We start from the raw sequence: 26,185 nt of genomic DNA on the forward strand, positions 1-26,185 counted from the left end.
CCCTGATTTCCGTGCATTTCATCAGGGGCCATAAGACTGTATTTGCTGGAGATCCGTCATTCCCCCGCCATTCCCAGGCTCTGCTGGGAGAGACCCCATGGACACCGGCTCCAACGCTGCCCGCCCGGCTGCCCAGGGAAGGCTGGAGACCGGCAGGTGCAAAAGGCAGTCGGGTCCCCTGGTTCCTCCCCTCAGCAGGTGTTTCCCCGGGACGGGCCCCCCCCCCCCCAGGAGCAGCCTGCCTGGTGCCGAGTGCCAGGTAGGGAGCTGCCTGTGTCAGCAGCGAGCAAGAGACCCGCAAACAAACTGCCCCGCTGTCTGACAAGGGCTGTGGAGCCAAGTGCCAGGAAGGGGAGCTGTGGGTGCGGCAGAGGCCGGCCTGTAGGGTCTCGGATGGGCCCTGCCCTTGACCAGCCCGACTGTGAGTGGCCTGGCTGCGTCTCAGATCCGGGATGGACCCTGTGATCCGGGCCAGGGAGCTTTGGTGTGTGGCCTGGCCCTGAACTAGACACGCTTTCCGCTTTCCCCGCCTACATTGCCAACACACAGCTTCTTCCCTTCCTGAGCAAAAGTTAGTTTCTCTGCACGCGGCAAGCACAGGTTGCCTCTGGAGGCAGGGAGAGGGGACCGGCTGCGGAGAGGCCTGATGTCCTGCTCTTTCCCTGTCCCTGGCCTTGCTCTGCTCCCCAGGCCCCAGAGCCTCCTCCTGTCTCTCTGCGCACACCGGGGGTCCGCGCCCCAGGACCCGCTTGCCCACCCGTGGAGCAGGAAGGACCCCGTGGCATAAGCACTGGGACTGAGAGATTCCACCGCAGGTTTCGAAAACCCTGCGTCAGTTCGAGACAAAACCCAGCAGACAGATAGAACCAAACCCAGCGCTGCGTGAGTGGACCTGGAGCCCGTTTCCAGCCGCGGGTGGGACTGTTGGCCAGACACGGGGCCGGGGCTCCGCCGGGCACTGATGACCCTCCTCACCTTTCCAGGGACAAGTAGGGGACCAGCACCGCCCTCTCTGTCATTTCTGTCATCGCTCCCTGGGGAAGGAGGAACGGGATGCCAACGACTGCAAGGAACAGAGAGAAAGCCAGCGGCGCCCGGCGCTCTGCCCGTCCCACACACTCTAAGCTCCAGCACTGCCCTCCTGATCACCCCACAGACCAGCCGAGTGTCCGAGGACCCCCCCAGCGCACACATTGGGACGGCTCTGTCTCCCGGGCCTTTGCTCTGGACACCCCCACACTCTGCCCCTCCGCTGCCTGTCCCCCAGGTCTCCCTTGCCCAGGGCACGTCTGTGGGGTGAGTTGATACGTGTTGGCCCTCCTGGGGGCTGAGCGCAGTTCCCACGGAATAGGGGTCTGCGTGGACGAGGCTGGGAACCCACAGCACAGTGTTAGCGGAATGACACGCGGGCTTTTCTGTGAGCCTCTCGCTATTCTCCATCTGTTCTACAGTGATCACATTTGCTGGTAAATGAAGGGGGAAAAGATGTGATGCCACGGAAACGGCAGAGCAATGACCCTGCAGTAACACAGTAAGGGGGGAAAAGAATGCAGAATATATGCTTTTACAGCAATGAGTTGAGCCATCATAAGTGTTTCAGAGTAGAAAGACTTACTTTTGTACTTCTTGCTGTTGATAGCACTTTTCATTCCACAGATCGTCCTCTGATGCTGGCGTTCTTCCCTAAGCCTGCAAAGGTGGGCTCATCCCTGCCTCGGGGTTTCCAACCAGAGGGGGTGAGCCCAGGAGAGGAGAGGGGAGGAGGGGAGAGAAGGAGGGGAGGGGAGAGAAGGTGAGAAGGGGGGAGGGTTGGGGAAGAGGGGTAGGGGAGGGAGGGGGAACCCCCAGCCACAGGAGCAGGGCGGGATGCATCACCAGCCCTGCTGCTCCAGCCGCCCTCCCTAGAGCCCCAGACAGGCCCCAGGACCAGCATCAGTCACACCTGTGACGGCAAGTCTTCTGATCTGAAGATGTGGGAATGGGCAGGGCTGATCACTCAGCATCCGGGACATTGAGAGCAACACCGCAGTGAGACCCCACCTCATGACGGTCACAACGGCTACAACCAGCCAGTCGGGAAACGACAGGTGCTGGCCAGGATGCGGAGAAAGGGGAGCCTCCTGCACCGTTGGTGGGAACGCAAGCTGGGGCAGCCGCTCTGGAGAACAGCGTGGAGGGTCCTCAGAAAGTTGAGAATAGAGCTGCCCTACGACCCAGCAACCGCACTACTGGGTATTTACCCCAAAGATGCAGATGGAGTGACCCGAAGGGGCCCCTGCCCCCCAGGGTTCACAGCAGCGACGCCCACAACAGCCAGACTGCGGGAAGAGCCCGGATGTCCGTCGGCAGATGAACGGACAGAGAAGACGGGGTTCGTCTACACAACGGAATGTGACTCGGCCATCAGAAAGGGAGACGTCCTGCCCTTTGCATCGACGTGGATGGAACTGGAGGGGATTGTGCTGAGCAAAGTCAGTCAGTCAGAGAAAGACAATTACACGATCTCACTCGTATGTGGGATTTAAGAAACAAAGCAGATGAACATAGGGGAAGGGAACCTCTCTGGTTAGAGAGAGAGACAAATCGTGAGAGACTCTTAACTCCAGGAGACAAACTGAGGGTTGCTGCAGGGAACGGGGTGGGGGATGGGGAAATGGGGGGGGCGGGCATTCAGGAGGGCACGTGACGGGACGAGCTCTGGGTGTTGTGTGCACCTGGGACTCCCTGACCGCTACCTCTGAGACTAACAATACCTTACATCTTAACTAGTTGAATTTAAATAAATTTTTTTTAGAAAAGAATGAGCTGGGCTGGGTGGAAGCAGGACCAGCCTGGAGGGCAGGTGACCTGGGAGAGGGAGCTGCTGCCCTTCAGAGCCCTCCCTACAGCGGGCGGGTTTCTGACCCACAGACAGAAGGCAGGGTGGACCGGCAGACCGACAGGTGGAGCGTGATGCACAGGAGGGGGCCACTGAGACCCAGACATGCTCCTGCCCACCACACTCAGCACACGTGAACACAGCATGCACGCACAGGCACATGTGCAAAACCCCTCCCCCGGCACTGCACCAGCACCCAACAGACACAGACACACCCCGCGGGGGGACCCCAGTCCACCTCTCTGTCCTCACATGGAACAAAAAATTTCCAAAACTCTGTGCTAATCATTTCTCATCCATGTTGTTCTCTCATGTTTAAAAAAGTGGGTCACAATCCTCTATTTGATTTCTGTCCTTGCCATGGACCACCAGTGCCCTTTTTCACCCAACCTGGAGAACCCGGTAGGGACAGAAGAGGATGCATCAGAACCCTTAGCTCAAAACTCAGCCAAAGGCAATGGTGCTGGGGCCTCTGCCCTCTGCAAACGCAGAGAACACCAGGTACAGGGGAAAGGCCGTTTACTCTGGGAAGCTGGATGTGACAAGCTCTGGTTGAGTGCAGGGGACTTGGGGGGCTGTGAGGGCGGGACCGCAAGGGCACAACTGCCAGAAGTCGCCTGAGGCTTGCAGCCAGGCTGGGTTCTGGAGCTCTGGCCTGAGAAAGTGCCCGGAGGAGCAGACATAACTCCCGGAGGGGAGGGGGAAGGCTCTGGTGAGGGGCAGCTGCACCCCAGAGGGGAATGAGGCGCTTGTGGCCAACTCCTGGGGGCAGGAGTACACCCGGGGCGAGCTGCGTGGCCTTCTCACTCCCCCACCCCGACCGCTCAGGGCCCTCTGTAAAGTGGGGGCAGGGCCCCACCGGGGTGGAGGGCGCACTGGGGCTCCGTGGGGAGTAGGGCCCATCCACCCCGAGCCGCCGCAGGAGGCCGGCAGCGGGGATTGGGGGAACGCTACTGTCCTGGGCCCGCGCCCGTGGAGGCAGTGAGGCTGGGGGTCCGCCACGACGCGGCCACTGTGCCCACGACGCTGGGCAGGAGGAGCTCAGCGTCCTCCTCCTCCTCCGCTGTCCTCCAGCAAGAAAGGTCTTTGTTCAACCGCCCGCCAGCCGGACGCACTGAGTACCCGCGGACCCTGCGGGGTTTGGAGGCCGGGACCCCACGTGCGACCTTGGGCGGAGGCGGGAGGCAGCTACCTCAGGGGCGGGGGCGCGGGCGGGCCACGAGCGCAGGGGACAGAGGGCGGGAGCGGGGAGAAAGCGCCAGGACCCAGGGGAGCGGCGGATCATCCGGCTCCGGGCTTGCGTCCCGTTCCGCGCCCCGTTTGCCCCCGCGTACTCCCCGCCGTCCACCACCGGGTCCAACCCGGCGCCCGAGGCCCTGCACCCCGCGGGGTCGCGGCTCCTCCCCTGCGGGCCCGGCCGCCCCCGGCCGGCCCCGGCCGGCCCCAGCCCCGCCCCGCCCCGCCGGGTCTCCGCTCCTCCTCCGCGCGTCCCGAGGCCCCCGGCCGCCCCTGGCTCCGCCCCGCTCGGTCCCCGCCTGGTCCCGGCCCGTTCCCTGCGCCCCGCCCCCGCTCCCCGCCCCGCTCCCCGCCCCCGTTCCCCGCCCCGCCCCGCCAGGGCCCGTCCCCGCACCCCCGGCCCACCTCCCCGCCCCGCCCCGCCCCGCCTCTGCCCGACCCGGCGGCCGAGCGCTCAGCATCCGCGGCGCGGACTGTCGGGCCCGCAGAGCATGGCGCCGAGGTGCGGGGTGGGCAGGGGCAGCGGGTCGCTCGGGCGGGCGGTGGACACGCGCGGCGCTCTAACCTGGGGTCTGTGGCCTGTCGCCCGCAGGTGGCCTTGGCTGCGGCCGCGGTCGCGGTCGCGGAGCCTCCTGGACGTGCTCGCCGCGCTGGTCCTGCTGCTCGGAGTGCGCGCGGCCTCCGCGGAGCCAGGTAAGACCCGGCGGGGACGCGACGGTTGGCTCGCCGCGCCGGCCCCCTGCCAGGGGCGCTGGGTGCGGGCGTCCGGCCCGTCCAGGCGGCGGCGGCGGCCTTACGCCCGGCTCATCTCGGCTTCGGTCCCGGGAGGCTGCCCGGCTCTGCCCACGCGCGCAGGTGGCTGCGGGGGCCGAGTGGAGGGGGACGGGGTCGCGCCGAGGCCCTGTGTCCCGAGTGTCCCGCGCCGGCCATTCATTCTGAGGCTGCGGGGGTTCGCGGCACCCCGGCGGGGTCGGAGACCGGGCTGGGCCGAGGGGTAGCGGGGACCGTCCACTTCCTGAGCCCTTCGCGTCGTGACCAAACTTGGGCGACTCGGCTGGGAAGCTGGCGCGCTGGGCGGACCGCGCTGCGGGCGGAGGGCGGACGAGGGGCCGGGGCTGCGGCGGCGGCGGCCGTTTCACGCGCAGGGGCTCCGGAGGCGCGGCTCGTCAGCCGCTGGCCCGCAGGGCCTGTGTCCGCGTCACCGGGCTCGTCCCTCCCGGCGCCTGAATGGCCGCAGTGGGTCGCGCCTCCGGGCCAGGGAGTGACCGCGCGGGCCCTGGCAGGTCCGTGCAGCGCGGAGCGCCCTCGTTGCGTTTCCAACCTGTTGAGGCGAAACCAGGGCCAGCCTTTGTGCACCGCCGGGCCGCCAGGCCTGTGTCCCCGCGCCCGCCAGGGTGTCGGGTTGCGCGCGGTCCCCTTTGATGCGGCCGAGCGCCAGGCCGGCGGCCGGGAACAATGCCCCGAAGCCCGCTGTTTGGCCGGCACCCCGGGCTTTCCCCGCGTGGGCCGCCAACCATGCGCAGGGCCGCGGTCCCAGCCGCGCTGCGACTTCCTGTGCCGGCTCCTGGGACCCCAGCCCCAAACACACGGTGGGCCAGCTTGTCTTCCTAACTGGCCCCACAAAGGCCCCGGAGGAGGAAGAGGCCCTGGGGCCTGCCAGTCACGGAAGGGAGCCCCCACTGCAGGGGAGTCTCGGGTTTAGTCCCAGGTAGAGCGGCAGTGCTGTGCGGACATTTGTCCCCAACAGCCCTCTTCTCCAGGCTGGCTTGACTGTGGGAGAATGTGGACTGTGGTCACCACAGCAGCAACATGCCTGCTGGCCACAGCTGGCCAGGAAGGAGGGACAGGACTTGAGAGAAACAATCGCTTGTTACACTGTTTCTAGTAGGTGTCCCCCCGGCCGAGACAGCCCCGTGGACTTTTCTGAAAAGGGACTCACTCGTCACTACATCTGCGGGAAGCACCTGTTTGTTTCCTCCTCCGTGTGAGTCAAGTCCAGGGGCCCTTGGGGAACACGTTTGTCCCTACACCTTGTTGTGTTCCCTGGGCTCTTACCCACCTCCCAGGCCGCTGGGGGCCATAAGTCCTGGCTTGAGGGGCTGTCCCCGCAGCTGTGGGGTGGGGGGCGAGGCCCACAGGGACCAGGCCAGGGCTGCACGTGTTGGAGTTTGTAAGCCCCACGCCTCCTCCCTCCTCTGACCCTGGAGCGCCCAGCCGCTCCCCCCCACCGCCCTTTATGAAACTTTGTAATCAAAGGGGAGGAAATCAGGGTTGATGGCTTTTAGCCACAGAGTGGAAACAATACGATGTTATGTTCGTAAGCTTTGGTGAGATGTAATCTTGAGATCTGAGGGTAGGGTGTTGGACTTAAGGTCGACTTCTGAGGGGGCGGGTAGTGCTGGTGGCAAAAACCGTGTGTGCTCAGTGTCCCCAGCACTCCTGGGGCTGTGCTGGGGTGGCCCAGGTCTAGGGTCCTCTAGGAAGGAAGCCGCCCCTGGTGGAATGCAGGTCTCTTTGCGTCCTAGAGGTTAATGCAGGAGGCCGTCTCGGCGGGGAGCATGGGCTCACCCCTGCTGGGACTAAGTCCTCTTGAAATGGGATAACACATGCCCCCTCTAGGTGTTACTGGAGAAGACTTAGTGTGTGTGAAATCCTAACTTAGCAGAGGCTCAATTTTTTCTAGAAACCCTTAGACATCATCCTTGGGAATTAAAGGTTTGAGGCCCAGTTTGCTGATTTGCACATTTTGGGGAACAAAAATGATGCATTTTTCCATGTCTCTGTCTGTGTTGCGCCTGACCCCTCCCCTGCAAAAAAGAAGAACGTCTTTTGCTATTTCGTCTAAGGATTGCTCATGTGGGTCTGATGGTCATAAACGAGCTGGTGCCTTTACCCTCACCCCACCCCCCCGTAACTAGGTGCCTGGGGGGTCTATGGGCCGAGCTGTCTGTGACCTCGGAGACTCAGTGCTGCCAGCAGACCCGCTGACTTGGTGGACGTGTGTGGGTTCCCAGGGTCTGATGTGGCTGCGCACGCCTGCAGTGTTTGTGAGCAGTGGGTCAGATCGGGGTTGGGGCACAAGGATAGAGTCTGGCGGGCATTTGCAGGGAGCCCTGGACCCTGGTGCCCATCCAAGCCATCTTGTATCTGGCCTTGGCAGACCCCTGCCTTCGGCCCCGGGCTCCCACCCCTTCTCACTGCTAGGATTCCCGCAGGAAGCTCGGGGTACCTGGGTGGGCCTCCGGGGGCCTGGTTTGAACAGACAAAGCACAGATCCTGGGGCCCCCATGTCTGTGGGGGGTCTGTCATTCTGGGGGCACGGCTCCCTGGTCGCATCGGACCAAAGCAGATGGCAAGCACTCGTCTGAGGTGGCCTGGTTCTAGGGCCTGGTTCTCGGTGAAGCTGTGGCCCGGCTTCAGGGCCGCTGTCAGGGTTCGGGTACACGACTTCATAAGATAGTTTTGAATTTCAGCAAAACTCGTTTTTCAGGGTACTCCTGTTTTCCTTCAGAAGCGGGAGGAGAGGGGAAAGTGCTATGGGGCGAAACCTAGAAAGAGCGACACTGACCCCATCCAGAGGGCCCTGCCCCCACCCTCCCTGCATCTCCCCGACACGCGCGTGCAATGCTTACACGTTTGTGCACGCGCACACACACATGCACGCACATGCACACACTCAGCACACGCACGGGTCTGTGCACACACGCACACACAGGCCAGCACACTCACATGCGTGCGCACACGTCCACGCGCTCTCCACCAGGAGGACTTAGTTCCCTTCATCCAAATTGTTGCAAAGGCTTGGCTCTCTGCGCCCTAAGGAGAGGGGGCAGGGCTCCGGGTGGGGCGGGTAGGGCCCACCCCCTGCCCCCGTGTGGGCGGTGAGGCCGCCCCAGAACAGGCCCGGGACCCCAGGGGCGTCCAGGCTGGGAGGGAAAGCTGCAGAGGGAGGCGTCTCCTCCATGCCCCACTTCTCAGCCTCGTCTCGGGCTGGGGAGGCCTACCTGCTTCTCTTCCACTAGCGGCCATCCACCCGCCCCCCAAAAGGGGGTCCGTTAGAGCTGTATGCTGCCGGTTGTGCACGTCAGGGCACATGGCCATGGACATGCGTTGGAGACCCTTGTCCCCTCCCCCCAGGCACCTTCCAGGGGAGGCCGAGGTTCCCTAAACCCTCCTCGCCGAGAATGTGCCGAACAGGGCAAAGCCCGTCTTCTGATACGACGTCCAGTGAGCCTCGTCCAGTCTCATGGCCCAAGGCCTGCTGGGAAGGGCCGGACCGCCAAGGGGTGGTCTCCAGGGTGGCGGGGGGGAGGGGGGTGGGCGGGTGCTGACCTCCTGCCGGCCAGCTCAGGGGTCAGAGGAGGGTGTGTGTGGGGAGGCGAGCAGGTCTCGCTGATGAGCAGCCGGTGGCCCCAGCTCTGGCTGTGGTGGCTCCGGCTGCGGGGCTGGCCGTTCCTCACGCACGTGTCCTGCCGATCTGGCCCAGGTGTGGTTCCCCCGTGCCGCTGGGGGCCTGTCACAGGTGTTGCATTCTGCTGTCCCTCTCCTAAGGCCCTGGGAGGCTGTTCCCTGGGGGGTGATCTGCCTATGCCCGGGGTGGGGGGGGCACCCCTCTCCAGAGATCACAGCTGGCCGGCCGAGCGCCTGCCATCCGCGCTTCAGCCTCAGCCGGGACAGGTGGACGTCCCGGGACCCGACGTGTGAAACTCCCAGACCCCTGACACTGTTCTGGAGGGGGAGGGTCCAGTACTGGGAGAACTAAAACGCGTGTTTGCTGTGCTGGTAAGATTGTCGCATTCGGTGCGGTTTGAAAGTAAGAGCAGTAGAACAGTGCGCTCTGGGCCCCCAGCGCTGTGGCCTGGCTTCTCAGATGCACGGCCTCCCTCCCTGGGGGCTCAGGGTCGTGGACCAGCCCCCGCCAGGTGTCTGGGTGCCCTCCCCTTGTTCGTGTGCGCCCACCCTGCTCTGAGCCTCACCTCGCCGCCGTGGCCCCGTCCCTCCCTGGTGGCAGGCGGCACCGTCTTCCCGGGGCGCGGTGAGCGGTAGGTGTCGTAGGTGTTGCAGACGTCCCTTGGCCACACGTCACATGTGACACTCGTCGTGGTCCTGCCCCGTGTCTGCCAGGCCTGCGGCTTCGTGGCGGGCTGGACGACCGGCTAGTCGTGTTTTGGGTTGGCGGTCGGGGCCACGGCAGGCGGGCTGTCAGCAGGCACTTCCGTCACGGTGCACCGAGCCAGGTGGACTCTGAGGCTGCCGGCTGGGGTGTGCTGCGCCCGCCGTGCCTGCAGGAGCGCCCCCCGCCTCCCCAGCTCCTGGGGCGCAGACAAGCCCAAGCACGGCCTTTCCGGCTGTCTGCAGCTGGAGCCCGAGAGGGCCTGTTCGCAGGCACATCCCTCTTTGGGGTTTCACGCCGGCGGATGGGGTCCCCCCAGGCTGATCCCCAGGATGAAGCCGGGCAGTGGCTCCCAGTGCTGAGCTGTGTGGTGGCCGGGCCCTGGGCCACGCCTGGTTTCTGGAGGGCCACAAGGCCTCGGGTGGGCGAGAGCACTGCCTGCGGGCCCTGCTGGCCTTTGCAGGGCGTTTCCTGGGAGAGGGCGTCAGGCCAGAGCCCAGGGCTCAGGAGGGCTGGGCCGGAGATGGGAGGGAGCGTGTGCCACTGGAGCTTGGTGGCCTCTGGGGCGGGCGGGGCTGGAGCTGGAGCTGCCGCCACCACGTGCTGTTTGTCTGTAATTATTCAGGCCGTCCTTGGATTCTAGTCTGAAGAACCTGGTTTTACATTTCATTGCTCCTTCGAGGAGACGCGAAATGAGTCACCATCCGGCATCCTCTGTTCTGCACCCGAGTTTGGGGCCCCCCGGCGGGTGCCGGCCTTTGACCGCTGCGTGTCCTCCATCCACAGGAGCGTGCTCCCACGGCTGCTTGTGGGGAATGCGGGCGGCGCCACTCTGTTCCGGGGGGACGTGGGCTGGCGTGAAGGCCGTGCAGGGAGGGCGCGGCTCTGCAGCGGGTTCACCGGCTCTCAGCGCCTACCTGTGCAACGCGGATGTCCCGGTCCCGGCAACGTGATGGGCTGGTGGAGCCGCCGCTCCGTCCGCTCAGAGCTGGAGGCTGGGCGACCCCCGTGCACAGGCCCGAGTCCAGACATCCTACCCCTCCAGGATGAGCGGAGACCTTTCCTCCACGTTTCCGGTTAGACCGTCCGGAGCCTCATCTTGGAAGGGATCACGGATTCAGTGCCTGATGGAGAGTGTGGTCCCCATCCTGTGCTGTCGGGAGGCCGGCGGGGTCGGCGGGGGGGGACATGCGGGGACGGGGGTAGCGCCCCCACCCTCCCTGGGCGGGCTGCGTGGCAGAGACCTAACCCACCCGATGGGCTTGGGGGAGGAAAGAGGCCGAGGTGGGCCCCTTGTCCTATGCCTGGCGCCAGTGTCTGGGCCATTTTCCGGCTGGGGATGGGGGTGCTGAGAGCAGGCAGCGGGCTGGTGTTGGTCCAGACCTCAGAAAACGTACGTTCGGTCCTGGCTGGTGCAGGGCTGGGAGGTTGAGGGTGCCGAGACCCCGCTGGTCACTCTGCTGGGTCCCTCTGGGGGCCTGGGGTCAGGGGACGATGAGCAGCCTCAGGGCCTATGTGCGGTCCAGCCCAAGCCGCCCAGGCCACGCGCCATCACTTTCAAAGTCGGCTAATGTGACAAACGGGGGGAAAAGTCTTTTCAATGTTCTTTCTACTTAGTGAGTTTTCAGTCGCCGGCGACACCAGAGCCCGGACGGGCCGATCGCTTCCCCTGCTCCCAGGGTCCGCGCTGGGCCGAGTGTTGCGCTCCTTCCGTGCGGGCAGCCGTCCCTCCGGCGCTGCTGTTGCTCCCGGCGGAGCTGTTTCCCCTCCTGTCTGTGGCCGGTTCCCTGAGCTGGACCCGAGCGCTGGGCGCGCGGCAGAACAGGAGCGTCGTGAGGCTTGTGTGGCTGAGCAGTGTACGGGGAGGCTGCGGGCTTCGTGGTGGCTGCCGACCTTCACTCTGCCTTCGTGGCTGTGGGACGCGGACAGTCCTTGGACAGAAGCGTTGCGGCCACCCTGAGGACTGCCGCCGCTGACCGGAGGCCAGGCTGTCCACCCTGCCCTGGTGGATGGCTGAGAGCCCAGGCCCCAAGTGTGATTCCAGAGCTGCCACCGAGCGCTGTGTGACGCCGGGCGGGGGCCTCACCCTGTCTGAGCCTGTGTGTGAGCTGTGGGATGGGGCGGACAGTGGGGCTCTGGGGTTTAACGGGACGCCCTTCAGGGAGTGCACAGCACACGTCGGCGTTCTCGGATGGGTCCTGACCACGCCTCGCTGAGCTCTGGGGACCATCATGGGCTGGGCAGGGCCTGAGAAGAGGGGCAGGGGGACACCAGGAGCAGGAAATGGGTTTTGCGTTTGCGTTTCTTACTTGGCGGTGGGCTGTGCCTTCTGAAGTGATGGTTTCTATCAGACAAAGTCGCCCCCTCACCGCCCGGCCCCCGAGTCCTGGGGGGCGGTTCTCGCCCCCTCCCGCCTGGCCACGCCCACCCACATGTCCCTTTGGAGGGATCAGGGCCATGGACCTGCCTCCACTTGCTGGATCTTGTTACTAGGCTGCCGTGTTTCAAAAAAATGCTCCCGCTCAGACAGTCTCTTGTTCTTCGAGCTGGCGAGCCAGCCAGGAGCTTCCTGGACGCAGGCCCGTCCGTGCCTGTAAACCTGGACTGCGCCTGGTGTCAGACCGTCCGGGAGGCCTCAGGGAGAACGTGGGGCCCCTTCCTGTCATCTGTCATCTCAGCCTGTGTTCACCTCCCCGGCCCTCCGCCCCTGCCCTGGGTCATGAGAAGGCGAAGTCCCCTCCAGCCCCAGGGGCCCTGACGCTGCCCTGCAGGCCAGTCGCACACCTGCCCCTCACCTGCAGTGTCCTGGGAAGCCCTCTAGGACGGGACCGCAGGTCGGCCCTTGGAGGACAATGATTTCAGCTGAGCGGTTCCCCCCGCCTGAGCAAGTCTGCACCCCTTGCAGCCTCTCGGCCCTGGGAGGAGGGGCCCTTCTGTCCTCAGACGCCCTCCGGGGCCCCCGGCCCCCCTGCCCCGCGGGCAGGTCCTGGCCATTGCCGGGTCGCTTCTCCGGTCTCAAGGCTGACCCCGTCCCACCGTGGGGTCACCGTGTGCTCGCTGCTTGTCTTGGGCAGGGAGAGGCACCCACCTCGGGGCGTTTTCTGGCTAAAGTCGGCCTGCACCCCCAGGGCTGGCTCAGAATCTGCCAGGCTCCTCGTCCATGACCTTGTATTGTGAGAATAATGGAGAATGGCGCTGGGAGTTTGGACCCAGAAAGGAAAACATACCCATCCCGACACCACCTTTCTTGTCATTAGGGGGAAGTCCGACATTTTAAACAGACCGGGCCGCCCTCCCTGCACCCCGGCCGCAGGCCTGGCCCCTGTGGATGGCCCCTCGCTCTGGGTGCGGAAGCCCGGGTGGCCGTCCCAAAACCAGCTGCAGCCGCCTGTGCGAGGGCCGACGGCATGGCGGCATTCCGGATACCTGACGCCCCCACGCTTAGGACCCTGGACACAAATCCCTCATAACCTCTGCGGTCCGCTGAGGGACTGTGCCAGGGACATCCCCGTCCCCGTCCACAGGCCCTGTGGGTGCTGCCTGACATGGTGCGAAGGGCCTTGAGCCAGGGGGCTGCGTCCAGCATCCGCGTGTGATCCTGGCATCCTAACAAGGGTGGGGGAGGCGGGAGGGCAGGGTCACACGTCCGACCAGAGAGACGCCGTCCGCGGGGAGCGAGGCCGCTGGCCCTGCGGGTGGTGGGCGGCGTGGTGTTCAGGTGCGTCAGGAGGCTGGAGACGGCTGGAAGCCGATTCTCCGCTGGAGCCTCCGGACAGGACCCGTCTTGCTGATGTGGGGGTTTGGGACTTCTGACCCTAGAACTGTAGGAAAATAAACGTGGGCTGTTCTGGGTCACAGCCTTGTAGTCTTCGGCCACAACTGCCGCAGGACACTGCCCAGTGCATGGTTCCTCCACGGGAAGGGGTAGGACCGTGGGGCCTGCTCTTCTCAGGTGCAGAGTGCTAGTTGGGGTGGGAGCTGGTCTCCCTCCTGTGCAGGGCCCCCGGGACACGCTTCCTGCCCCTCAGGCCCCTGGCGGCCAGCTCCCCTATCCTGACACCGACGCCCTGGGCGCCGGCTCCCCACAGAGACGCCCGCGACGGGTCTGTCCTAGCGGCTTTCAGAGCTCAGGGGACGTTCCCGTCCCAGCAGAACAACCCCCAGGTGCCCTGGACAGCAGCCAGGGGCTCGGACACACCCAGAAACGGCTGAGCGGGGGCCTTGGGGGACGCAGGGGCATGGAGGGGTGGGAAGCTTGACGGGGGGCCCTGTCTCGCTCCACCCCAGCCTCCCGTGGAAAGAAGGCTGACGCGACGTGTGCTGAGCGGTCTGCGTCCACAGCCGTCTGGACGCTGTTGTGGCAATGCTGGGACCTGGTGGGGGGTGAGAGTGGAGACCGGTTTGCTCACGGCCGGGGCCACGGTGGCCACACCCCTGCGCGATGCTTTAGTTTGCTTCCATATGCTGGGGACCTCAGCCCGTACTTCTGCACAGTGACCTTTTCTGGAATCTCACACATGGAGAAGCCCTGGGGGACGTCCAGGTAGGGCGAGGGGCTCCCCCCGGCCTGGCTCTGTGTCCTGCGGGCAGTGCCGTGGGCTGCCCCCTGCCGGGGAGGGGCTGGCGGCTGGGCCGTGGACTTGGGGGTGCAGAGTTCCCCTCCCCGGGCTCTCAGAAGTGGACAGGCCTCCTTGTCCCTCTGTGCAGACCTCCCCGGGTCGAGGTGTGGGGGATGGCGTTGCCTCATATGGTGGGAAGCCGGGGCCCCCAGGCCAGGCTGACCCTCCTCTGTGGTCTGGTCCCAGCCTAGGCCCTGTGCCCCACGGTCTAAGTCCTAGTGAAATTGATTTTTGAGGCCTAACCTGTTAGCAAACAATTACCACAGACTCCACGGGAAGTCGGCTGCCTCTGTCTCCCCCTCGGGCTCCCGTCCCGGTCTATGGCGCGGGCCTCTGCTCACACGTCGGTTGACGTAGATTTACTCAGTTTGTGAGTTTCGAGTGTCTGGAAGCGTTTCATCTGACGTTTGCCCTTGTCTTGGTGACCCACGTTCTGGCTCCCCGAGGCGCCTTCCGCGGGGGCCCCGCGGGCGGTCGGGGCCATGTGTGCGGGGTCACTTAGTGGCGGCCGCACCCGCCCTGAGGTGGGGTCCTCGGGAGACCCCCCTCCCACGGCTGCAAGCGGCTCCCTTTCCATAAACTAGATCATCCGACATCCTTGACTTCCTCCTGCCTCCTCGGCCTGTCGCTGCCCGAGCCGTGTCTGTGCTGTGCTGTGAGCTTCCCTCCGTGAGCCGGGGCCTCAGGTCCCAGGGTCTCCCCCCGCGGCTCCCTGCTGTGTGTGTGCCTGCCTGTCCTCGCGTCCCCTTGGGGACAGCAAGGCCCCGGGACCCTCCAGAGGCATCCAAGTGTCTGCGGGACGCTCCTACTGTCCCCCATGGCTTCTGGCAGGTCTGCCACCGTGTACCTGCCGGCTTCACTGACCGAATCTTCCCGGAGCTGCGGCGTGTCGTCTCCGTCCCGCAGGGCAGGTGAGGCTGTGCCCCCCACGGGCTGCGTCGCTCCCGGGGACCAGGATAGGAGAATTCTCGGCAGGAGAACAGACGGTGGCTGAGCCACGGCCCCGTTCGCTGACCATGTGTGTCCTGACACCACGACAGCCCCGTCCCCGTTCGCAGCCGTGCAGCTCCCCCCAGCCCGGGAACAGGCCGCGGACGGCCCTCGTGCTGTAGGACCATCCCCACAAGGTGCTGGGACGGCTCCCTCCTCCATTCCTGCCCAGCTGAGGACGCCGGGCGATCTGGGGCGCGAGCACCTCTGGGAAGGAGGGGAGAGTCGGTGCTGCCACACACTGAGCCGGCACGCTTGCGTTTCTTCCCCCGCAAGTATCCCAGCAACAGGGTTAGGGCTGGAGGCCATGGCATTCCCCAGGGTCCACTCCTGCGCCCCCTGGAACCTTCTGGGCCCAGCGCCAGGGAACGGCATGGGGGCCGTGTGGAGAAGGCCAGCTGCTCTCACTCTGGCCACCAGGAGACAGTGGTGCAGGACTTGGGGGGAGAAGGGGCCACGGCTCCTGGGAACCAGGGAGCCACAGTTTCAGCTGGAAGCTGGGTGTGGGCATGTGCAGGTCTGGCTCCCCTGGTCAGGTTCCTGCCCTGCCCCGTGCATGGTCTGGCCTTTCTCCTGGGTGATGGCTTATCCCTGCTTCTCCCACATGGCCCCCACTCTGCGAGACGGGCCCCCAGGGGGATCCGTGCTGGTTCCTGCTTTGTCCCGGGTCAGCTGGTACCTGTGTGGGGGGCGCTCAGCCCCCTCCCAGTCCTCCCCTAGAGACAGATGGACAGGGCATGAGCAGGGGGAGCAGCAGAGGGAGAAGCAGACTCCCCGCTGAGCAGGGAGCCTGACGCAGGCCTCCATCACCAAGATCATGACCTGAGCAGAAGGCAGACGCCTCACCGGCAGACGCCCAGGCACCCTCGCCAGAATTCTAAACCCTGTACTGGCCGCGGGGGCGGCGCACGGTGGCAAGGTCTGTGCGCCAGCCCCGGGACAAGGTGCCGCTGGCCGGGAGACGTGAGTACAGTCCGCTGAGCAGCGGGACGGCGGCCTGGCCGGGGTTTGTCCCAACAGCACAGGGTGCATGAGGGGCACAAAGCGGCAGTGACAAGCCATCCCTGCACCTGACGGTGGTCGGCTCGGGGCCTCCCCTGGCTGCTGTGTCCCAGGTCCCCGCGTCAGCCCAGCCCGGAGGCGTGATGGGGGATGTTGCCGGCGCGCCCCTCCCTCCTGGAAGCGAGGCTGTTGGGTGCGGGCCAAGGCGTTAGGGGGATTCGCACCAGACGTCCGTCTGTTGGATGAGGAAACGCTCCTGATGAGCCCACAGGGGTCACCGGGCCAAACCCCGAGGCTGCGTCCAGGTGAGCAGGGCCCCCACCGTTTTACTCTCTGCGGCAGGCGCCCTCTTGCTCCCTCCCTCCCGCAGGGGGGAAGCTGGCTGCCAGTCCTCTCTGCCCCCCGCTCCCCCGAGCCGGGAGCAGGACACGCAGACGGATGCGGATCAGCGTCTCCCAGGGGCACAGGGGGGCCGCGGCCAGTGCAACTTCTGAGCCGTTCACCGGTATGTGCGCCGCGGAGTCTGTGCCGAGCAAGCCAGTCATGGGGGGTCTCACTCCCTCCCACCCGATACGCTCACACCCATGCCCCCTCGCAGTCACAGGTGTGCCCCCCACACTCACACATGCCCCCTCGCAGTCACAGGTGTGCCCCCCATGCTCACACAGCGTTGTATCTCAGGGCACAGGGATCGGCCACAGGGTGAGGCCCACTGCATGGCTCCAGTGGCCCCAGCCCATCCCGGGCCCCACCGTCCCTGCTGCTGTTCCCTGACCCCTGGAGCGGACCCCATTTGGAAATTGGTCCCTGAATGTAGGGGGCCGAGGATGGCTGCTTTTGCCTGGGGGGTCACCAAGACCCCGAGTCCCCTTGCTGGGTGTGGGGAGGCTCCAGTCACCCCCGCTCCCCCAGCAACATGCTCAGATTACTTGAAGAGAGAAGGATGTGGGAGCCTCCCCCAGTGAGTGTTTCCCAGGCGGGACAGGAACCCGGGGGTCCCCTGTCTCCACTGGGGCGGGCAGTATGGTCTTCTGACTTCCTTCAGGACGAGGGACATCTGCGTCCCCGTCTCTGTAGGGTTGGCCCAGGTCTGCACCGGCTGCTGCGCAGCACGGACCCCTCCCCCGCCCTGTGGCCCTGGAGTCACCCTGGTTAGCGCCGAGTTAGTCATCACGGGGCACGGTCAAACATTAACACGTCAGGCTGACAGGCACCCCCCTTTGGAAGAACAGCTTCATCGTGGCCCATATGTGTTGTGGACACGTAGGGGAAGGCGCCGTCCCACCGGCTGCGGGGTCCGGAGGTGGAGCCACAGCCTCGGGGCCCCCTCGGGACCAGGCTCTTCAGCGTCCCCGCGGGCAGTGGCTGGACGTGCCGGCTCTCTCGGACTCCGAGTTGGAATCTAAGGGGGAGTGACGTGAGCAGGGCTGGAGAGGACAAGGGGGGCCTCCCGCCAGCATCTGCGGGCCGGGGAGCCCAGCCGGGAAAGGCTCCGAGGCCGTGGACAGCAGGTGCCTGTGGGGAGGGACCGCCCGACCCCGGCGCCTGGTCTGATGGGCGGACAACACAACAGGTCGCTCACGGCCCTCCGCAGGGTGTCCGAGGAGCAAGTCGGAGCAAATCCACACTCGCCGGGCCCTTCCGTGGAGGAGGGTCCAGGCCACGGCGGGCTGCACCGCCCCGAAGGCTGGGGCTCAGACCTGGCGGGCGGACAGAAGACCCCTCTCGAGGAGAGGCAGTGAAGCGGGTGGGGCGGGTATGGGCTGCCGGTGCCCACACCTGTGCTCGGCCCCACCCGTGCTGGCTGCCGGAACCCGGGCAGGTGTGTAGGAGATGCCCCAGGGGGGGACGGCGCCCCGGAGAGGCCCAGCGTCCTCTGCAGAGTGGTACCTCCTGTGAGGGGCACGGCCCCTGCATCTCCTGCGGTCCCGGGTGTGATGGTGGCGGAAGCAGGTCCCGTCTCCAAGGCTGGCCTCGAAACGGGCCCTTGGTGTGGACCAGGCCCCCGGATACCGAGCATGGGCGGCTGGGCCCAGAGTCTCGTGGTTTCCGTCCTGCAGTTTGGAAGAAGGGGAGCCGCCCTGCCCAGCTCCGGGAGGGCTGCTCCCCGTGGGGAAGGGCCCCGGGGCTCGTGCTCATGGACACCGCGTGCCTCCCACGGGGTCCTGCCCGGCTGTCTGTCCCCCTTCCCGCCTTGTGACCACCCACTACACCAGGCTCCCCAGAGGGTCTCAGGGGGCCTCCCAGAGGAGGAAGGAAATGGGCCCCTGGAGGCTCAGCATGGAGCAACCGTGGGGGGTCTTCCTGGCGACCAGAGGGTTTTACAGGCAGATAGAGGGGGCTGCGGGGCCTTCCCGGGCCCTGGAGGACGTAGCCAGGCCTCGAAGTGAACTGGGTTCAGCTAGATTTGGGCCCTGATGACGCTGAGCCTTGCAGCAGGAGGAGGAGGGGAGGAGGCGGATGAGTCCGGACACATCGGTCAGCTTAGAATTGTGTGCGTGTCCTTGCGGGGTGACAGACCCCGCTCTCCTGGGTAATGGGAACCCGGGGAGGACCATGAGGGTGCGGGTGCCTTGCCCAGGTGGAATCCGGGGCGGGGGCACAGCGGAGCTCCTGGTACAGCCAGCGACCGCCGACGGGCTGGGACCCCCGACTGGCTCAGCTCCTCGACAAGTGCCAGAACGCCAGCCGGGGAGCTGGCCCCTGGGCTGTTTTCCGGTGAGGGGCGTCTGTGACTCCCGGGGCCTGGAAGGACCATGTCACCTCCTCTACGCCGAGCCCGGCTGCCCCATCCGTGGACGGGTGTGTGAGGACTGGGGGGCAGGGGAGCTGCAGGGCCCGGGTGCCTTGTCCGCTGAAGCACACGGCTGAGGGCCAGGCCTCTAGGGCCTCACGTGGGCCGGGCACAGGGACCACGCCAAAAGGGCAGCGGCTCCTGTTCCCACCAGCCGGCGCCCCGGGAGCAGCAGGATGGCCACTGTGGCCTGCTTCCCCCCAGGTGCTTCCCCGCGGAGGTGCTGCCCCGCGGCCTCCAAGCCGGCTGGAGGACGGTGTCTGGAGCCGCGGCTGCTGGTCTCTGTGGCTCGGGCACGTCTCTCATCTTGCTGCTGCCCTGAGCCTGCTGGCCATGGCCAAGGTGCCTGCTGGTGAGGACTCCGTCACCCTGGACGGAAGGGGCCTTCTTCCCCGGTGCAGAGCCCTCCCGGCCACCCCCGGCCAACCCCCGGCCAACCCCCGGCCATCCCCCAGCCATCCCCCGGCCATGCGCAGGGCCCTCCTCCTTGCAGGGCTTGTGGCTGGGGAGCAGGAGGACTGGCCAGTGGGGCCCGCTGGGACCGGGAATGCAGGGGGCAGGGAGCTGCCATCGCAGAGCTGAGAGGGAGCTGTTCTCAGCATACAGGGCACTGAGCGCTGCTGCCCACGGGGCTGGCAGGACGGGACACTCCTGGATTAGGCGGCTCTTTCCAGAGACCGCATGTGTGCCTGGCAGGTGGGCAAGGGGGGCGTGTGCGTGTGCACGCGTGTGCGCGCACGTATGTGTGTGCGTGTGTGCTTGAGAGGAGGGTTTCTCTGGAGCATGTGCACGTGGCCAGGGCACCGACACACCCAGACCCCGCGGGGCTGCTGTGAACCCCAGAGCGCTCACATCAAAGCCCACGCCCCCCCAGCGGCCCCTCTTCCTCCCACGGGTGCACAACCTTCCCAGAGACTCCCTGACCCCTGCCTGCTCGTGGCCCACACTCACTTCCAGAAGTGGACCCCAGGAGGCAGGTCCTGACCCAAGAGGCTTTTCTTCCCCCGGCCTGATGGCCTCCCTCGGCCCCAGACCCCTGACCCCCACCGGGCGCCGGCTGGGACCTGCTCGCACAGAGCCCGTGGGCCGCGCACCGCCTCTCCCAGGCAGGCCCTCTCTTGCCCCTCGCCCATCCTGGCCGTGACCTCACCCACTGCCTGCGTGTCGGGGCAGCCCGTCCGGGCTTGGCGGGAGGCTCCGGGAAGCCTGCTAGGCCGGGGCCGCTGCGGCATGAGCCTCCCTGAGTCGGCAGTGTTTGGATTTGCCCTCTTGACGTGGGGCTGCTGCCTCGGGCCCTGAGCGTCCTGCGCCTCTCGCTGCCCGGAGTCCCGCCAGGTTCCGGGTCCGATTCCCGCCGCCCGGCGGACCGCTCACTCAGGCCTGGGGAGCACTGGGCCTGCGGCTGGGCGAGGAGGGGTGAGTCCGCAGGAACCCGAGACCTCGGGGATTTGGGCTTGCACCTGGGCCAGGAGCTCAGGTCTGAGTCATGAGCAGGGTGACTCAGGGCCCTGGGGCCTCCGTGGCCCAGGCTGCTTCCCAGCATCGTTTTGGGAGCCCAGGACACGGTTCATACCACCTCCCCCATGCAGCCCTCCTGGCTGTCCCCCGCCCGACGCTCCGTGAGCACCACTGAGGGTACATCTCGCTCCGTGGCGCATGGTGTGGGTAGCGGCCCGTGAAGCTTGGGGAGCGGGTAGGGGTGAGGCCATGTACTCGCGTGGCTGCGCGATGAGGCAGCCTCCCTGGGAAGGGCTGGCAGCCTGTGAGGAAGGCAGGCTGGCCTTGGCCCCCGGCACAGGTGGGGACGGGGACGGAGGTCAGGAGACCCCAGGACACGAGGTGGGCCGCTGCTATGCGTATCATGAGGTCTAACTTGCGTGGGTCGGAAACCATTGTGTTCTTGTTGTTTTGGGAGGTAAAATTCATGCAGCATGAGGTTAACCATTTTAAAGTCAACGATTCGGGGACGTTTAGTCACGATGTCACACAGCTCTCACATGTCTGGTTCCGGAACGTTCTCAGGAGGGAACCCCCACACCCCCAGTCGCTCCCCGCCCCGAGCCGGCGGCCACGGCCGCTCCCTGCCCGTGGGTCTGCCCGCTCCAAGGAGGCTGCAAGGCTGTGCACCCGTGTCCCACGTCCTGTGGCGTCTGGCTTCTCCCACCGAGAGGGACGTGCTCCAGGTCCTTCCAGGCCCATCCACGTGGGAGCATGCGCCGGCCCCGCACCCCTTTCTGTCGACGGAGGGTACGCGCTGTGGACAACGGACCGTGTGGGCACTTTTCACGCTGCTGCAGCGTCTCCGGACTGAGGCCTGTCGTTCCTGCCCATGACCCTGGGGCGCATCTGCGAGTCCTCCGTGTCCCGTGGAGAAGTGTGTCAGCGGCGTCCCGGCCAGGAGCTCCTCCCAGGACTCGGGCCAGCGGAGGGGTGAGGGCGCAGGGCTGTGCTTTTCTGGCTCGCCATTGCGGAGCTGGGCAGAGAGGGCGGGGTGGGGCGGCTGGAAGGAGGGGGGCTGCCGGGGCAGAAGGGACACAGATGCACCCTGCTTGCTGGGCTGGGCGATCGTGGGGTGCGTTCTTTCATCTGTGGACAGGCAGGCTACCCTACTGAGGGCTGTGTCCCAGGAAGGCTGATTCCTGGGTCCCCTCTCCCCCTCTTTCTGCTCCTTGTGGTCCCGTGGAGGGGGCTGGAGGCATCTTCTTCCAGTTTCCATTTCTAACCGATGCACGGGCCACGGGCACGGGGACCCAGGGATGTGGTGGGGCAGAGCAAGGAGACGCACATGCTTCCCGTTACTGGCCGTGGCCATCTGTCCATACTGGTGGTTTCTCCGTGTGGCCAGAGAGACTGTGGGGCGTGTCTTCCCACTGCTCCGCTCCCCAGCAGCAGGGTCCTTGGGGATCCATGTGACCCTCGGTCGCTGGTGTCCCTCCCCAGCCCCTGCTCCCAGGCCTGGCCCCCTGTTCCTCTGGAGGGGCTGCTGGCCGCCTTGTGTGAAGCAAGATGTGGACTGGGGGCCTTGGTTGTGACCCTGTGTGCACCAGGGCTCTGAGCTAAGGTTTAGAGCAGGTGGGGTGTCCTCCCAGCTCCTGTCGGTTTGCCCTCCTGCGGCCCCCATGTCTACTAACGTGGCAGGAGGAGGGGCCCTCAGCCACCTGCCTGGTTGTCCCCAAAGGGACCGAGGTGGGATGCCCGGGGCTTCTGCCCTCCCTAGGCCCGCGTGGGCTGTGGACTGGGCTGCGTACGAGGGGGCTGGTCTGCCGGGGCGGGCTCGGGTCACTGCTGGTGACCCGGGTCTGGTTACAAAGGCAGATGGAGAACGTGGGTGGCTGCCTAAGCCGCTGGAAGCCCAGGAATGTGGAGAGGGCTCATCTTTGCCTCGGGTCTGCTGATTCGCTGGGAGAATTTGCTTTGATTTCTAGGCAAGGACCACACCGAGAGACCTTTTATGGCCTGGCAGACGCCCTGTGCCCTGTGCCTGCTCGTCGGCAGCCCCTCAGGGGCACAGGCCAGCCAGAAGCCTTGTTCACGGTGGGTCTGTGGGGTGGTGGGGGACCGAGGCGGACACAGGACCGCAGTCGGGGGGGCAGCTACATCCCCTCGCACACCGTCTGTAATCCGCGTGACGCTCTGGCCGGCAGGGCCTGGCCGGCAGGGCCTGGCCGGCAGGGCCTGGCCGGTTTTCTTCCAGGTGATTTATTTGCTTGGCTGGGGGCTGACATCCCAGGAGGAGGTCACATTCCATTCATAGCGGCTTATCTGGGCTGTCAGGCTGGCCTGGAGGGGGTCTGAGACTCAGCAGAGCTCCTGTCGCCCAAGATCCTGCCTGTCGGTCCAAGGCCGCTGGAGGCGTTTGCAGAGACCTCTGGGGAGCGCCCGCTGTGTGCGGGCTCACAGCCCTGCGGAGGCGGGGACCACGGCGGGACCCAGGGCGGTCGATCGCCTGGGGGCGGAGGGTATGGGGGAGGGGCTCATTCCCATGGGGGCTCCTGACGCCCCCAGAGGAGGGTGGTGTGGTCCCCAGGAGTTGTGCAGATGCTTTTCCAGACCCTGCAGAGTTCTCCCCGAGCCCCCCGCCCCTGGCAGCCCCCTCCGCTGGCTCCGCTGGCTCCGCTGGCTCCGCTGGCTTTAAGGGGGCGCTCCTGAGGAGGGGTGGGGGCGGGCGGGGCGGCCCTGTGGGTGAGCAAAGCTGGAGCAGGAGGAAGGTGGCAATGCTCCTCCGCACCGGCACTGCCTGCTCCTCTAACCCTTCATCCTAGGCCTCGGGGGGGCCCCGCACTTCATGCCCTCAGGGGACGCTCCAGTCAGCTTGCTGTCAGCTGTGAATGGGGCAGACGCCAGGGGCTTTCCAAGCCTGGGCCCTGCCTGGTGGGTCACGGCCTCCAGGTGGAAGGACACTGGCCAGGGTGGGGAGCCCCGGGGCAAGGGGGCAGGTCTGCCCGCGGAGAGGCACCAGGGGTGGGGGGAGGGAGCCCTGTGAGCTCGAGGACCAGACTGTGCCTGGGGCTGAGCAGTGGGCTCCGGGGCGGGCCCCCCCAATGGCCCCCAGGGCTCTGTGGACCGTCCACAACCCTCCTCACACGGGCTGAGCTGCCTGTCTCTGCGCCGCCTCACTACTTGGGACTCCTGCAGGGGCCCCGGGGGGCCGACGCCAGGGACCACCCTGGGGCTAACAACGACTTCCCAAGATCTGCGGAATGTGCCCCGGAGCCGCCCAGACGCGTCCCCTGGAGGGCACTGTCCCCTTCGCCAGGATGACCCTGTGGGAAACCCCAGGGGGCGTCTGGAGAAAACCAGCAGCTTTGCACAGATGTTAATCCTCTTTGAAACTGGACTTGGAAGTTTAACCAAAGAAAACAACAGTGATTCCGTTCTGAAGGGGTCAGAGTCGCCGAGTGTGCGTCTCCATCGACCCTCAAGGTCCTGGAGGAACGAGGGGGAAGCATGGCCAGTGTGTTCAGATGCCCTGGGACATTGGGACGGTAGAGCACTTCGGTAGGTTTCCTGAAATAAAAACAATCCTTTACTTCCGTACGTGTTTTCTCAGCAGACTTCAAGCCACCGCTGCCTCTGAGTGTGGCTTTGCCGTCCCCCCAGTTCCCTGCTGGGAGGCCAGAAGCCCTGGGGCCTTCGCCGGCTCATCAGACCGACCCCGCCCCGTCCCAGGCCCGCAGACTTCACCATCTCCTGTCCGTCTGTCCTCACGAGAGGCTCCGTCTGCAGAAACAGGCTCGAGGGGCCAAGGTGACGGGCAGTGTCTAGGCCCTGCAGGACCCGCTCCAGTCCTCAGCCCGTGTGTTCCCTGCTCCTCGCGGTGATGGCCCCTCTCCGGCTGTGGGACCCAGGGACTCAGCGTCTCCCACGTGGCAGACGGGCTCATGGAGGCGCGGGCCCCAGGAGGGCCATGTGGGGGTCCAGATGTCGCTGAGAAGCACTGAGCAGGGGACGGACGGATGCCGCTCCAGGGCCCCAGTCCCACATGCGAGCATCACAGAAACCCGGAGGCCTCTGCTTCGGAGGGCAGGACAGCAGCACGACCCCACACGGGGATGGGGCTGCAGCTTCTGACTGCCCTGCCCCAGCACGAAGGCAGGGCTGCTCCCATCGCCAAGCCCCGGCTCAAGCGTCCGGGGTCGGCTCCTCTGCTCGGCCCACTCCGTGGCCACGCCAGCTCCCTCATGGTCTCCCCGCGGGTGACCCCGGCAGCTCTGGCCTCCGGGCCTCACTGTCCAGGTGGACCACACACGGGTGGCATTGACGGGAAGGTCCATCAGGACAACATTTAAAGTCAACGCGGAGAAGAAACCTCAAGGGAACGAGAGACAGACCCTCAGCTCATTCTTACCAACGTGTTGTTTAAATGCAGGTGGTTTGAGGTGTGCCTAGGGACAGGCTGGCTGTGGGGGAAGAGATGGGGGCTGTGCCACATCCTTGCGGGGGGCCTGGGGATCACCCCCGTCTCCTGTGCATGCTCAGTTCATCTCCAGTCCTCTCCCTCAGGTGGTGCCGGAGCTGCTCTGGACTGGGTCGACCCCAGGGCCTTTGAACAGGCCATTCTGGAGTCTGAAGCTTTGCTGTTGCCATTGTTCATGTTACAGACAGGCCGCAGTTTGAGAAGAGCTTGGAGACCCTCATCAGGGGAGGGGAGGCCATCGAGGAGGGGGTGTCCGGCCCGTGTGGTGTTCCGGAGGGACATGGGCAATGGGTGTGTCTCTGGAGTGCCCCCTGCCCCTCCTTTTGGGCACAAGCTGGGGCAGAAGCTCATGCACACCCAGGGCGGAGGGCCACGAGCAGGCCAGCTGGTAGGTGTGCATCTCAGGAAGTCCAGCGGAGCAGCAGGAGAGTGGTAGACGCGGCTCCTCGGTGGCCCTGTGTTCAAGGGTTGGGGACCACTTGCCGCCAGGGAGCCCCCCTGCAGGTTTCGCAGCAGCCCCTCCCCAGTATCCCTAGACCGGGCGATTTGGTCTGTGGCCAGGTCCGTGGCCGTGTGGCTGGGCTGGGCGCAGAGGCCCCACTGTTGGACCCGCATCGAGTTCAGTTCATGGGCCACGTGGGAAGGCCGGCCCCTCCCTGGTGAGTGCGGGGGGCTGGGGTGCTCCCCGTCCCGGCAGAGGGAGTGTCGGCGTGGATCTGAGTGCCAGGCAGGGTGCAGGGGTGAGGCCCACAGCCGTGTCCCTGACCGTGCCGCATCGCAGGGGAGCTACAGGCAGGAATGGGCTGGCTGGGTTTGGGAGGGATATCTGGTGGGTCTTTGGGGTGCCGGGGAGTCCGAGGGGTAGGCAGGGTCTGGAGGTTGGGAACAGGGAGCAGGAAGTGTGAGCTTGTGTGTCGGGGGCTGACACTACTGCGGAGGCTTCCGGGGGTGAAGGGGTCAGTTCCGGCCCAGCGCTGAGCACCGTGGGGGCTCAGTGGGTCCCCTTGGGTCCCCAGTGAGAGGCACGCTGGGGCCCCTGTTCTTCTCTGAGGGGACACTCTCTGACACCAGGACAACTGAGACCTTTGCTGAGAACGATTTTCAAAGGGAATTCACCTAAAATTCTGCTCAGCAAAGGGTCAGCTTGGCTGCTGATTCTGGCCCTCGCCCTCCCCAGAGCCATGCTGTGGGGATGGGCCCTGGGGAGACCAGCAGGGGTGCAGGGTGCGGGGTCTGGGGTGTGAAGGGGTGTAAGCCCAGCGCCCCATCTTCAGATGAACCTGTGCTCGACTTCATAACTTCCCGCGGATCACATCTCTTGTGACTCTGAAAGCTTAATGGCATATCCATTTCCAGCTTCATCCGGAAGGAGGAGGCCTTAAACCAGCCAACAAAGTGGCCGCAGTTGGATGCCGGCTGGGCTGAAGCGAGGACAGAGGCCGCTGTCCGGGCTGCAGACGGGACGCGGGGTTCGAACTGGAGGCGCCCCTGCCCCAGAGCTCCCGGTCGGCGGGAGGTGCCGTCCGCTCTGGGCTTTGGGCTCGTTCCGATGCTGACTTCCGGAGGTGGGGAGCCTGTCACCACGTGCCCACCCTCTCCGTCGGCCCTGGGCCTCCCGCCGGCCCGCCGGTGGTGG

At 65.8% G+C, this 26,185-nt stretch overlaps 1 protein-coding gene across 1 annotated transcript in view; it reads left to right on the forward strand.

Moving 5' to 3' along the window:
* Window positions 1-4,559: 4,559 nt before the first annotated feature.
* LOC111155716 (collagen type XVIII alpha 1 chain) overlaps window positions 4,560-26,185 on the forward strand; it is an 84,551-nt gene continuing 62,925 nt past the window's right edge. The window contains 2 exon segments of the mRNA XM_022516045.1: window positions 4,560-4,616; window positions 4,707-4,807. Of these exon segments, the coding sequence (XP_022371753.1) occupies window positions 4,606-4,616; window positions 4,707-4,807 (112 nt within the window). The 5' untranslated portion in view covers window positions 4,560-4,605.

Source organism: Enhydra lutris, unplaced genomic scaffold, assembly GCF_002288905.1.
Source record: "Enhydra lutris kenyoni isolate GAN:26980312 unplaced genomic scaffold, ASM228890v2 scaffoldscaffold43, whole genome shotgun sequence".
Taxonomy (NCBI): Eukaryota; Metazoa; Chordata; class Mammalia; order Carnivora; family Mustelidae; genus Enhydra; species Enhydra lutris.